Genomic DNA, 12,981 nt, shown 5'->3' with positions numbered 1-12,981 from the left:
AGTGAAGGGGTGGCAGAAAAAAGTTAACAGAAACAATTCATTAATAACATCCGAGTTCCAAGATACAAAGAGACCACCTGCCTCACGTTAAACCTTCAGGTCCGTCAGTTAGCCCTCAGCAGTTTCCCTGTATGAAATGAAAGCTATTATCCAGTCAACCTGTGAGCAGGCAAAGCCGTAAAATATGCACAACTAAACCCCAACTCCGTACACACCTGCACTTCCGACCGTAACCACCCCACAATTCCCCAACAAGCACCACTGGCTGCTCTTCCCCCTTGCAACCGCCCCTGCCATGCACCTCCCCGCCACACAGAGCGCATCATCCATCCCCTGTCCCCTGCTGCTGCTGCCCAGTCCTAGCACCCATCACAGGGTCACCCAGCTGTCCCTGGCACAGCCTTCGTGGAGCTCTTCCTCCACTGAGCAGTCTCACGGACGGGTTCATCACTGCCTCGCCCTTAACTCAAGTGCAGGCTGCAGTCTCATCTCCACGGCAATGCAGACACTAACTTTGATTTGTGTTTATCTCTGGCTGCTTATTTTCCCAAAACTTGAAGAGATTTCCTCTCTAAAATTCTTGCCTCTTTCAAATCTGCCGTTAAAACAGATACGTTCAAATTAAACTCACGGTGAGAAAAAGACTAACAGCCAGTGTAACACTCTAACTCCCATTTCCTTAGGAAACTAGGATAAATAAACAATACTGACAAAAGCCAGACAAATTCTGAAATGCATTAGCCCTACACTCTGCTAATAAAATTTGTCTGAAAGAGGCGAGCTGGCTGAACACATCTATTACTACAGATGTGTCAAATTCAAATTTCTCTCATTACTGGTGGGAGTAAAAAGACTAAGGCCTCTCAGAGAGAGTGCTGCTGAAATTGCTCCCTGCACATCAATTCTTAAGACAAAAAGCCAAGAGCAGTCAACTCTTTCTTCAGATACAAGCAAAGAGGCAATCTTGAAGACTGCATGCAAGAACCTGTAGGCATAACTATTTCTACCTGAAGAATACAAGAAGCCAGTCCATAGCTTAATCCGTGTACAGACACAAATCCAAGGCTCTTGCATTCTATGGTAGCTGAACAACGTTCCTCTTTACAGCCTATGAACTAACCCCTAACATACAAATGCCAAGTGTTTTAGTAAGGTAATACTTTGGCAGACTTCACTGATACTAGGATTTTTGCTGGCCTCAACATCCAAAGTGGCCTTCTTACATCTGTGTATTGCCACATATAACTAACTATTTCTCCAAGAGTGGAACCCTGTGATATACTGGATTAATAAAATAGTCTCAATACGAGACATCTACTCTAGATTTCTGCTAGGATGGCACACGTGTGCTTACCTGTTCGAGGGTTCTGGCCTTAAAGATAAAAACATACCAAAGCCATATTTCTTTCCAACCAAAATATAGTTCCATTACTTGGTACAGTTACACTGTCCCTGAGCAACAGCTCTCAAATTCAAGTATGAAGAGGCTGAAAGGTTTGGTATTTTGGAATGCCAAAATAATAGCTTAAAAAACTAAAGTGACAATAGTTTAGCTTTTCTTTCACATGTGTTTTTCAAGGATAAGGGACACAGATAATATTGTGCTGCTTAAACTTCAAGATATGGCCATTTGGTTTTTTTGTTTGTTTGTTTTTTGCAGGCATTGACCTGAATACTTTGATACCAGACTGTTATATGAAACTTAGAAGTAAAGCTGATAATTCATATGGCTTTGGTAACAGGATGGGACAGGTTCTCAGTTCCTGGGAAAAAAAAATAATCACCATGCAACAAGATTTTTGAAGGTATGAGATCTGTGCTTCCCAAGTAAGGACATAAATAATGCTCCGTGATACCACAAGAAACTTGCATCATGTTACACATTTTACCTTCTCTCTTAATTCTTCAACACTGCTGCTTTCCAGTACTACTTCCTGGAAAGAATCTAGTTTCATCTCTGATGGCCTCCATCGTCTCGATAAAACAGCAAGTTGTGACATGGATTTCATCTTTTCTACTCCTAGGAGAGAAAGAGAAATTTCTTATATTAACATCACAAAACATCCTATTTCAAATTAGGGGTTTTCCATAGCATAAGCATACTCAAATATAGAAGGCTGCACTACATATACATACACCCAGTAAGTGTGCTGTTAAGTAGTCCACAAAAAAAAAAAAAAAAAAAAGAGGCAGGGGGGCGGGGCAGGGAGGGACTAGGACTTAGTTGAACTTTTCTTTGTTATCAACTCCGTTGAAGGAATTTTTCATAGGCAGCATCTCTTAAAAGCCATGCCATTTATTCTTCTTCTGGGTGCATTCTTCCATCATACCCAGCTTGGTTATACACACACTATCTAGCCACCTAATCAGAGGCTGGCCTCCAGATCTTGCATTTGCATGAGGCCTTCCTCAGCAGTCTGATATTTATTAATGCACTTCACTTTCTTTACCAAAATAAGCTTTCCACATTTGACTTCTAGATTTCACACACTAAATACACACTTTTTATTAAAGCCTGCTTTATACCTACCACAAAGAGTTCTAGTATGTACTGCCTCCAGCTTTTTTGTATCAGTTTCAGGTAACAGAGCTTTCTCTTGTTGACAGGGTAATACTGTTAATGTTACAATCAGATAAACAGAAGTGACATCAAAGGGCTGATTTTATTTTTATTTTAAATCAGCCTATAATTCTGTAATTTAGCACGCAGAACTTGTGGCTTAAACATTTATGTCTACCGTTACATGCTTGTTTTGCATGAAACCACCACTGTTTAAGTTTGTCCCTAAATACCTTCTACAGTCTTGCCTATGACATTTGTGCCACCTTTCAACACTAACCTATTTTTTAAAATGAAGATACAGCCACCTAATGCTTCTTGGTATTTATTTCAAGTCTGAAGCAATTACATAAATCCTCTTCAGAACCAGAGAATAACTAATTTAAATATGTCTGCAACAGTGTGATGTAAAGCTATGCTAAGAAACTTAACTATTAAGTTATTCTAAGTTGCATTATTTACTTTCCTAATGTCTTCAGTGCTTAGCTGAAGAACAAGATGAAAGCAGCGGTGATGGTGGAAGGCCTTACAAACCCTGACTTAAAGTAGTTGCCTTTACGCTCATTCAACAACCTCTGTGGTAGCAGCAGGTACATACAACTTAATTTTCACAGAATACAGTGGGATCTAGCTGCATCTTCTACAGTTGGATTAAAGCAGGACCTTTTGGTCAGAGCTAGACAGTTACACAAAATATTACAGAATACGTGGAAGCCCTGTAGTCTGTAGTATGGCGTGTGTGTGAACCAGGTGGGCTGCAGTGGTCTAAAAAGTAGTACATCCAAGACCTACTCACTACAGAAAGAGTACAGCAATTAATCTAAAACTAATCAAAAAATATTTAAAACTGTAAAGTTTTAACCAAAGTGTGAGCTGATACGTGTGTCTATAGGAATCTGCGGGCCTCCTGAACCTCCCAGGTTTATTTCAAATTTTGGTACTTGCATTGGCACGATTCTGTTAAAAATTGAAAATACCAGGATCAAACACAACTGCCAAAATACTGGAGTAACAGCTAAATGAGACTCCTTAAGCCAGGTATGCTTGTGAATAAAGTTACCAAATGAATGGAATTCACATTCTTCATTTATCCATTAACAGCAATATCTGTTAATCTAAAGGAAAAACAGCATGGCCTACTTTTTCCCCTTAAATTATGCTTTTGCATTCAGAATCAAAGTTTTAAGTGTATATGCAAAGGATAGCTTAAGAAATGCCATATTTTTAATGGTATTTAACAATCTGCTCTCTAATATTCGATTCCAAAGTTGTTTCGATGAACAGGGTCTGTTCAAAAATTTAGCACTTCATGACAAAAGGCGAGTGTTTTTTCACTCCTGTGTGAAAACCACTAAATGATTGAACAGCTGTGCCTACTTTAAAAACAAATGATGTATGTATTAAGTATATATATGTATACACACACACATTTCAGCTAACTACAAATGTCACCAATACTAGTCTAAAAATGACACACAAATAAAAGCATAACATACAGCCATTCCTACGGTTTTTATGTACAATGAAAGCATACACATTCAAAAAGCTGCCTACAGTACTATAGTATGTCCAAAAGCTTCCAGTAAACCTACAAAACCATGCTGCTATTAGACCTTTAGCACATCGCAGCCACAAGAAATCTGCACTTGCGCAATCCCCCTCTAGCTTCATGCAGAGCTTTTGTTATTTTTAATTTTTTTTCTAATAAAGTGCTATTAAAATGTCAGTCTAAAAAAAGTCAAAAAGAGAAAGTACATTTTCCAATGTTCTCCAAGGGAAAAAAAAAAATCTCTAACATTATCTTTACTTTCTCTTGACGCCGTATCATTACCATCAAGTATTTCTAAGAAGACCTCCCAATTGCTTGAAATATTGATATCTTCTTCATAGATATGATAATCCAGAAACACAGTGCCTGGGTTCTTCCAGGTTTTCTTTCGTAGGCGAAACCTGTAAATACATCACAAAGAAAACACTGAGTTTTTATCTGCTCATAAACACTCACCACTGCCAGAGATCAAAACTGAATATTTTCTGACAAAACTGAAATATAACTCATTTATGCGAGGTTTGGTTAGGTTTATCAGGAATGATTTTAACATTCTGAAATAGTCCTAACAGCAAGGTATCACTACTGGCTCTTAGTGCTGTATCATTCATAAACACAAGGAAAACAAGCCTGTGTTGTTCTTGTTCAGTTCAAGAAATGTGTAGGGATTTAGAGGAAGAAAACAGTTTCCTATTTAGGATGAGAAAACAGAATATTCCCAAACACTTCTGATGCAATTTTGCTGCTCCTCTTTTTTTTTTTTTTTTTTTTTTTTTTTTTTTTTTTTTTTTTGAGCAGGAACTGGGGAAGAAGGGGAGAGGTGGAAGATTAGAAAAGGATTGGTGTCTGATTTATGTACTTAGTTCTACTGCATCAATTGGGTCACAATATAAAAGCATAAGCTTTTATTTAGATACGGAGATAAAGGTATAAACAACTAAAATGAGATTAAACACGAGTACAAAACTTTAATTGTAGTGGTTTCTCCACACACAAAAACAGGCATAAATTTTGTGACGTGCCCCATAGTTATAGGGCACTAGACAACATAACCCAAGCACAGCAGCCAAAAATCCTTTGGCCCAGTCATGGTGAGGAAAGGAGAAAAACCTGGTCCAAATCTAGGTTTCTACTCCTTACTTAACAGGAAAGGGCCAACAGTTGTCTTCCAATGTTTTGCTCCAGCCTGATTTTAGGCATATGTCAAGGCCCCACCAGCTTGTTTGCCACACCTTACAGGTTTTTCTTAATTCCAGTGAATACAGAGTGTCAGCTATTCCACAGTAAAAAAAACACATCACTTGTAACCAACAGTAGAGAGTATGCGGAATCAAGGCCCCAAAGAGAGTTCAGCCTTGATGAGATAACCGATTACGGGTAAAGGGAAGACGGTACTGGATCAGTGCTGTACACACACGCTATGATAGTGCACGAGGCAGTTTGCTGCAGCAATCTACACTGGTCCTGTATCTAGGGAGAAGGTGGCTTTTTTGTGAACTGATTTACTTAATGCTCTCCTTTCTGAAGAAAAGTATCCTTAAAGAAAATAAAACTTCTCAGAACTAAACCTGTAGACGTGTTGCACACAGGCAATTCTATGTAAATATTATTCGCTATGTCATTCTATGTGACATGAAGGCCAAGAATTGCTAAATTAATGTTTGAATTCACAATCTGATTCAAAGACCACAGTAACTTATTTCTACTCTGTTCATAAATTCCTTTCTCCACAAGTATTAAAAAAAAACAACCCCAAACCAACCCACATTTTAAAGTAATATTTCATCAGGTAACTTCAATGATTGCAGTCTCTTTACCTGTCAATTGTCAAGTCTAGGCCACATTGTTCTCGAAGCTGAGGAAGCAGCTCCTCTTTTGACTGTCGGACAGTCATTCCTTTAGCAAAAACTGCATCTAGAAGAAACTTGCATGGCTGTGAACATAAATAGAAAGTGATTAAAGACAAATTTTTTTAACAGAAAAAAGTAGATTTGCCTCCTGTTCATGTTTTGTGACCAGTCCCATTCACCTAGCAAAATGACCATTAGAATGCTTTTCATAAACAAGGTCGGCAATGAATTGATTAAAATTAGGTTTAACTAATTTTGTGTAGCAGCAGCCCTTTGACAGGTCATTCAAACACTCTCAAATGCATGCCACTGCAGAACTAGCGTCTTGTGTCTGTATTACTAATTGCTACCATTATATTAACATTCTAAACAATTTGAAAAGAGCTTTTCAATTAAATAAGCCATATGATAATAAAAGTGCCCCTTTCTTGGCTTTCATTGGTCAGACAGACCAGAACTCCGTGACTGGAAGTTACTTTTAAATGTATTTTATTCCCTGCTTTATCAGTTCAGCTTCAGTCTCTTATGCTTATCCATTATTAATATGTATTCTGCAGTTTGGTCCAAAAAATAAAATCAGAAATTAAGGTGCATACAAAGTCAACTTCTAAAGACTGCAATCTATATACTGAAATCACTTTTATACTTCTCATGTCCCAAAAGATGTTAACAAGCAAGTGAGCTGCATTATTACCAGAGCAACATTTTTGTTTCAGGCTTGTCTTACGCAGAGAGGACTATTATCCAGCTAACCATTCTGATAAGCACTGTCTGCAGTGCAAATGCAGACAAATTATATCAGTACAACATTACTGAAAACTGCAACCATGAGCAAAACCAGTTTCTTATTTAGAAAGACTTCTACATGACTTTTGTACATTTAAGGAAAACAAAGAAGAAATTATTTTCCTTTGTCCTCCATTTACGCTGTAGAAATAGAGACACTTGAAAGATACTGTAGAGGACATTCCAATTGCGTACTTGGAACAGCATAAACAGAAATAATCTCAAGTTCCCTTTCTAAATCCAGAAGAACTTGCACGAAAATGCAGAGAAAAAGGGGACTTTCTTTTTTCCCCAATATTTCAGAGAAAAATCTTGGTCAAGGCACATATTAATATTTTCATTAATCAATCTTGAAATATTCAACACCTTACCTCTGGCTCATTTACCAAAAGCTGATAGACTTTGACTCTGTATTCACCCTTCTTAAGGGCTCTCCCAAGTCTAATAGTTATCTAGAAGGCAAAAGGAGTATCTCTTAGAACTGATATCATAATCAAAATCACATTTTATAATGCACTACCAAGACCAATGTAATGATTTCACCTGGCAAGTTAACAAGAAGTTGTAAATTATGTTCTTAAGTTTGTCTATATTGTACCAGTATATTTTTTAATGATTCAAAATAACTTCTGAATAACCTTATTGTCGTCAGAAAATGACGAAAGTGTCTCATTCAGCCGAACACTCTCAAACTCTTGATTGCTGGCGTAGACTCTAAAGACTTTGAAGTGAGAAGATGGAACTCCAACAAAAGGCTCCAAATGTTGCTTGAAGGCCGACAGTGTAATTCTTTTATCAACATGCACCATCAGCCCTAAGCAAAAATAAAGATAAAACCAGCATGAAACACCACACTACCAAAAAAAAGCACTCTAGTGTATTATTTCCATATATTCAGTTATCACTTGCAGCAAAACAGTACTGCAAAGTCAGAATTATAGTTAATGGCCACATTTACATTTTATCTGTAGGTGTTACTGTAACCTTTAAAAGCTTTGCTGTATTTGAAGTGTTAATGGTACATACTCCTGGAAGACATAGCCGTTCCAAACTGCCCTATTTTGCAATCAGTGAAGTAGTGGAGCAAAGTAGTCTCCTCCATTCAGTAAGACAACAAATAGAATCAGATGGAGGGTTTGCAGATAATCCCCCTACAGGTTTCTCCTGCCTCAAGGCGAGACAGAAGTGCTTCTGAGTTGGGGCTAGCCAAGCACATGCCGCCAAACCTTTTTTTTCTCCTGGCTTTCAGGATTAAAAAGTTGGTTAACTCTGTGTTCTGGAAGGCCATGGGATATCACACAGCAAGATCAAGTATAGATTAAGAGAATTTTTCATGGAATAACTTTGTAATCAAGGAAAAGCCACTGTAGTAATGTGAAATTCTGTAAAATAAAGTGAATAGTTTGTCTTTAGAAATTGTGTTTCTTAATATATGCAATTTGGACTACACTACAAACTGCAGTATGATTATATTGTGTCATGACTCATTAGAATTAAAAAAATTGCTATTCAGAATATTTAAATGAACAAATAAATTATCTGAATTATAAACCCATTCATATTGTCATACTAAAAATACATAAAAGCTTCCCCGCAGAATAATCTTTTATACAGCATATGATGAAAGCATCAAAATTACTGTAAACAAATAATAATGCCTGCATCTAACTAATTCTAAAAAAAAAAAAAAAAAAAAAAAAAAGGGGGGGGGGGGGGGGATTAAAGTAGTTCGAGGTTAGTCCCAAAGAAAGATCCTTCCAGGCTAAAGGAGTAATTTTATTAAAACTTTAGTAGCTGCAATTAAACTTCTCTGTGGTTTTAAAAATGAGAACGTTTGCTCACAACACAAAACAAACAAACAAAAAAATCAGCAGAAAAGTTTTATTTTAGTCTTTATCTACTATTATTACATTAGGATTTCTGATTGACAGGAAAACCTTTGCCTTTCAAAATATTTATCTTATATCCTGCTATTCTTTAATTATTCTTCTGTTAGTTATAAAACATACGCAGCTACTGAGCATTGTTTAAATGATTTATCTTTCTGACAATTAATACACTACCTTAGGCTTTTACACTGAACTTGTTCAGACATTTTCATGTCAGCCATACACTTCACTGTACCTGTTCTACTTCAGTCCATGAAAAGCAACAGTCTACTGAATTAAATGATCGATATCAAGTATGTTTGAGTTTTCTTTACAGTCAAATGGCTAGGAGTTTTCAGGCTTGTTAATCTAAACGTCAACAGAATTATTACTCTGAGAACCACAGTAAATAACTGCATTCTGGAACAGGTGAATCAGCAACAGCAGATGCAACTGTTTTCCTTCCACTGGAAGACAAGTCAGCTTACTCTCCAGAAAACACTTTCAATATAAGGAAACAGATGTATCAGAGGTAGCTTTTTATTTTCTTAAAAACCAAAAAGCAAGACACTATTCAAATCTGTAATCACTTATTACAAGATCAAAATTAGCCTAGATTTTTGCTGAACATGACACCACGTCCCATCTTTGTACTTTCATTAGCTTTAATTTGACATATAATCAACTTTTTCAATACTGCCATTAGACTTTTTAACACACCATATGAATTAAATAGTAATAAAAGAAGTATTATTTTAAGGCACTTAAAAAAAGAATACATACATTTTTGCCCTTCTCCCGAACCTTCATCTGCAGTGTAGGGTTCTGACTTAAAGTACATATATTGTGCTTCTCCTCTGCTCTTGCCACTTTCATCGTATTCACTATCTGTTCCAGAATCTTCTTCTGCTGTGTCCCAGGTTTCTTTCTTCCCCTGATTCGCTTTTGATCGCCTACTACTTGTGATACTATGAGAATCAAGTCCATTAGCCAAGGGAAGTGGGGCATTGTCCACGTTGCATAAAGTATCACTGCTATGACTGGAGCTGAGGATATCACTGTCCACTGAACTTGTACTCCTGTCGTTATTTACGTCTGAATCTGACCGTTCCTCGGACTGGAGATTTTCTGGATCGGAAATCTGAATTTGGTTTTCAAGTTCTCTGTTTTCTGCTGATGCTGAAGAGTCTACTTCATTTAAAGGTGATTCAATGTTTTCAAAATCACTGGCTTCTGTGCTTTTGCTGCTGTCTCCATTATCCCCCTCCTGCTGCTGCTGCAGGGACAAGCTTTTAAGCTTTTCGGTGCTTTCTTCCAGGATTGCCTCTACAGATTTCATATTACCTACAGATCCTTTTACTCTTTCACAGGCTTCATCCAAGTTGCCTGAATCTCCACTAGACTTCTGATAAACTGCTCGTCTAAATTGAGATCCAGGTGATTGCTCTGGTAATGAAACATATAGTCTGATTGTATTTGCATGACGGTCCAAAAGTTTCCATAAATGAGAATCTGTATACGCCACATGACGATCTAAAGACTCTGAGCTTTCAATAAATACCTGAACATAAAATAACAGTGTTTTATCATGTAGTGTTATTTTAAATAAAAGTAAAAGTAAAAATAGCAAACAGATAGGATTGAGCACACATTAGAAATTACGTCACTAAGAAACATCACCTTTTATAAAAAAAATAAAATACGTGTTTAGAAAAAGAGAGACTAAAAGATATTTAGAGAAAGATAGAAAAAGATACATGTTTAGAAAAAGATAGTTTAATAATGATTTCACTTTTCCTTATTTTCATAATCATGTTAAGATCGGAGTGAACTGTAACCAGACTGACCAGCTGCAGTAAATACTTTTATGTTCAGACGCATATTTATGTATCACTTCATGTGTACCCTTCACCTGTACAGTAACACTAGTTATGGTAGTAATGAGCCCCACAACTACAGTTGGCAGTCTCTTTATTTTCTAGTATAGCACTATAAATAAGAAATCTTTAAATGTAGACATGGGTAAGCAATAGCACAAATTGGAACACAAGGGAACAAATTTCTCTTTTCCCTTTGTCAAAGGCCACTGTGTTGTAGTGACAATGTGAATGCCAAAGGCCTTGAAGTAACTGAGTAACAAGTCAACACCATTGTTTTGCTCAGCTGTAAGCCATCAAAGCCTTCGCTAATCTTTCTTCATCGAGGACAGTGTGTTCTTGAGCTTAAATTTCAGATACAGAGCATGTGCAAAATGTGCTGAAAGATGTGCTATTACTACTGTAGTAAAAAGGGCAATGCTACAGATAGTACTTAAATAAATAACAAGTTACTTTTTCTGAATGCATTTCACAACTATTATTGGAAATATTTATCATAAGTCTTTTTGGAAAAATAACATAAATTTGGCTAGGGGTAATTTGCATAGTAAAAATTACTGAATTTAAGACAAACCCATGAAAAACTTGGTCTTAGTTTTGACATTTGTTTCTTAGGAACTTTAATACTGAGAACAGGCACAGCTGTTCAGAAGGTTTAGAAAACAAATTAGGCAGGTTTCATAGTACTGTGCCAACCTTTGTTCCCTAAGAAGGGTTGACTTTTAAAAATCTTCATCGTAAGGTTGTTAACCTCACCATCATTTGAACCACAGAGTATCAACCAGATGTCTGATTCTGAATCTGCTCTACCTTGTTATGTACACTTGGTTTCACATATAGCCTAGAGTATTCGTCAACACCACAATATTCGCTGGTTAAAAAACCCCACACAGTACACAGTGAAATACATGACAGTTATCCATTATAAATTCTATATAGATATCCATACCTTTTACAACACAACAGTGAACTCTACAAATACATGAAATGAACAATTTAAAAACCAGAGCATGTACCTTGTTGCTTCTAAAAAAGCCTTCAGCTTTCAGTGTTTTGCTGGAAACATTCAGAAGACGCAAGTCATTGTAGCAACGTTCTAATACCACCCGCATTGTTTCAGCAGGCAGGTATGTAGCCTAAAATAAAACATTGACAGTAAGGTAACATGCACGTTACACGTAATTTCAAATACTGGAACAAGTATTTCATTTTTTGAAATTATTCATAGGGAAAGGAGAAGGTTTGTTTATTGACTTATAAATTGCAAAAGACAACGTGGGGGAAAACCTCCCAAACCTGTTCAGTCCCAGTTCCTTTCCTCCATCCTTTGATATACAGCAAATGTTAGTTTTCCCAAAAGGTCAGTACACTAAAATGGCTTGGCTTTGCAGAGAACTGGCAAATTGTTAATGACCAGTAATATAAGGAATTGGTCTTATTATTTAGGGTATGAACCAACTGAAAATATAAAATTTTCTCAAGCATCAGGTTTTGCACACTGTTCCCTTAATTCTTAATTAAACTGAATTCAAATTACTGAAATCACGTTTCATAATAAATATTATGAAGTTACACCAACCACTGAACTATTTTTACACAGAACTGACCGAGTAAGATGTCTGTCTTCCCATTCAATGGAAGCAGTAACATCCCGTGGTTTAAGACCATGTAAGAAACGATCCGCACCTTAGTAACAAGCGTCTGCCGGGATGAAAAGGAGGGTTTGTAGGAAAAATGTGGACAGTTTTGGATGTTAAATTTCAGTTACTGAAGCCAATGGGGGAAGTTAAATGTTGATTCATTTGTGTGGTATCCAGTAACTGACTGGATACTCAGTGAGGTGGTTCAGGTTACTAACCCAGAAGAACATGAACCCAACTCTTTGGTTTCCCCAAAAAACTTATTATCTGATAAGCTAGTAAGCAATATGGCCAGACAGTGGCTAAGCTTGTGCAAAAGCCAAGGTAGAACTCTAGATGGAACCATGAAGCAGATTGCTGCTTTTAGCGGCAGTGAGCAGATAGACAAGCTCAATTGTGACAACTATCCTAACCCTACTGGTCATGACACACAGTATGAACTGCAAAAGGTGCTGGTTCTCATTTTATGTATTTAAACTATGACACATTTTGACAGCCAGAATGAATAAAAACTCTGTAATACAAGTCCTTAATGACTGTAAGTTACCTTTGAAATTAGCTGTTTAAATTCTGAAACTGTTTGATTCAAATAAGCTCGTACACTTATTGGAGGAGCAACAGATTCAGTCTTTAGGTCAACTACATGAACCTTTACCATGACCTCTGTAGGGAAGAGAAAAAAGAAAACAAAACCACATATAAGAGAGAATTCAACAGGCAAAGAAGACACACATAAGCTTGTCTGATGTACTGATTAAGGGGCTGCATAAATACATGCAAACTGTAATGAATTTGAAAAGTGGTCCAAATTCAAAATTTCATTTCCAGATTAATTTTAATGCCAGAGGCAA

General features: G+C 36.8%; 1 protein-coding gene across 5 annotated transcripts in view; it reads right to left on the bottom strand.

Moving 5' to 3' along the window:
• Window positions 1–12,981, bottom strand: part of USP47 (ubiquitin specific peptidase 47) — a 57,442-nt gene that overhangs the window by 2,939 nt on the left and 41,522 nt on the right. For all 5 annotated transcript variants that reach the window (XM_030039337.2, XM_030039333.2, XM_030039335.2 and 2 more), the window contains 8 exons: window positions 12,678–12,793; window positions 11,507–11,626; window positions 9,397–10,174; window positions 7,384–7,559; window positions 7,117–7,197; window positions 5,927–6,042; window positions 4,392–4,510; window positions 1,890–2,020 (listed from right to left, as the gene is read on the bottom strand). In XM_030039337.2, the coding sequence (XP_029895197.1) occupies window positions 1,890–2,020; window positions 4,392–4,510; window positions 5,927–6,042; window positions 7,117–7,197; window positions 7,384–7,559; window positions 9,397–10,174; window positions 11,507–11,626; window positions 12,678–12,793 (1,637 nt within the window). The remainder of the gene's footprint in view (window positions 1–1,889; window positions 2,021–4,391; window positions 4,511–5,926; window positions 6,043–7,116; window positions 7,198–7,383; window positions 7,560–9,396; window positions 10,175–11,506; window positions 11,627–12,677; window positions 12,794–12,981) is intronic.

This window comes from Aquila chrysaetos, chromosome 16 (assembly GCF_900496995.4).
Source record: "Aquila chrysaetos chrysaetos chromosome 16, bAquChr1.4, whole genome shotgun sequence".
NCBI classification, from domain to species: Eukaryota; Metazoa; Chordata; class Aves; order Accipitriformes; family Accipitridae; genus Aquila; species Aquila chrysaetos.
Note: the sequence above shows the minus strand (reverse complement) of the source record. Positions and strands in the feature narration are given on the sequence as shown.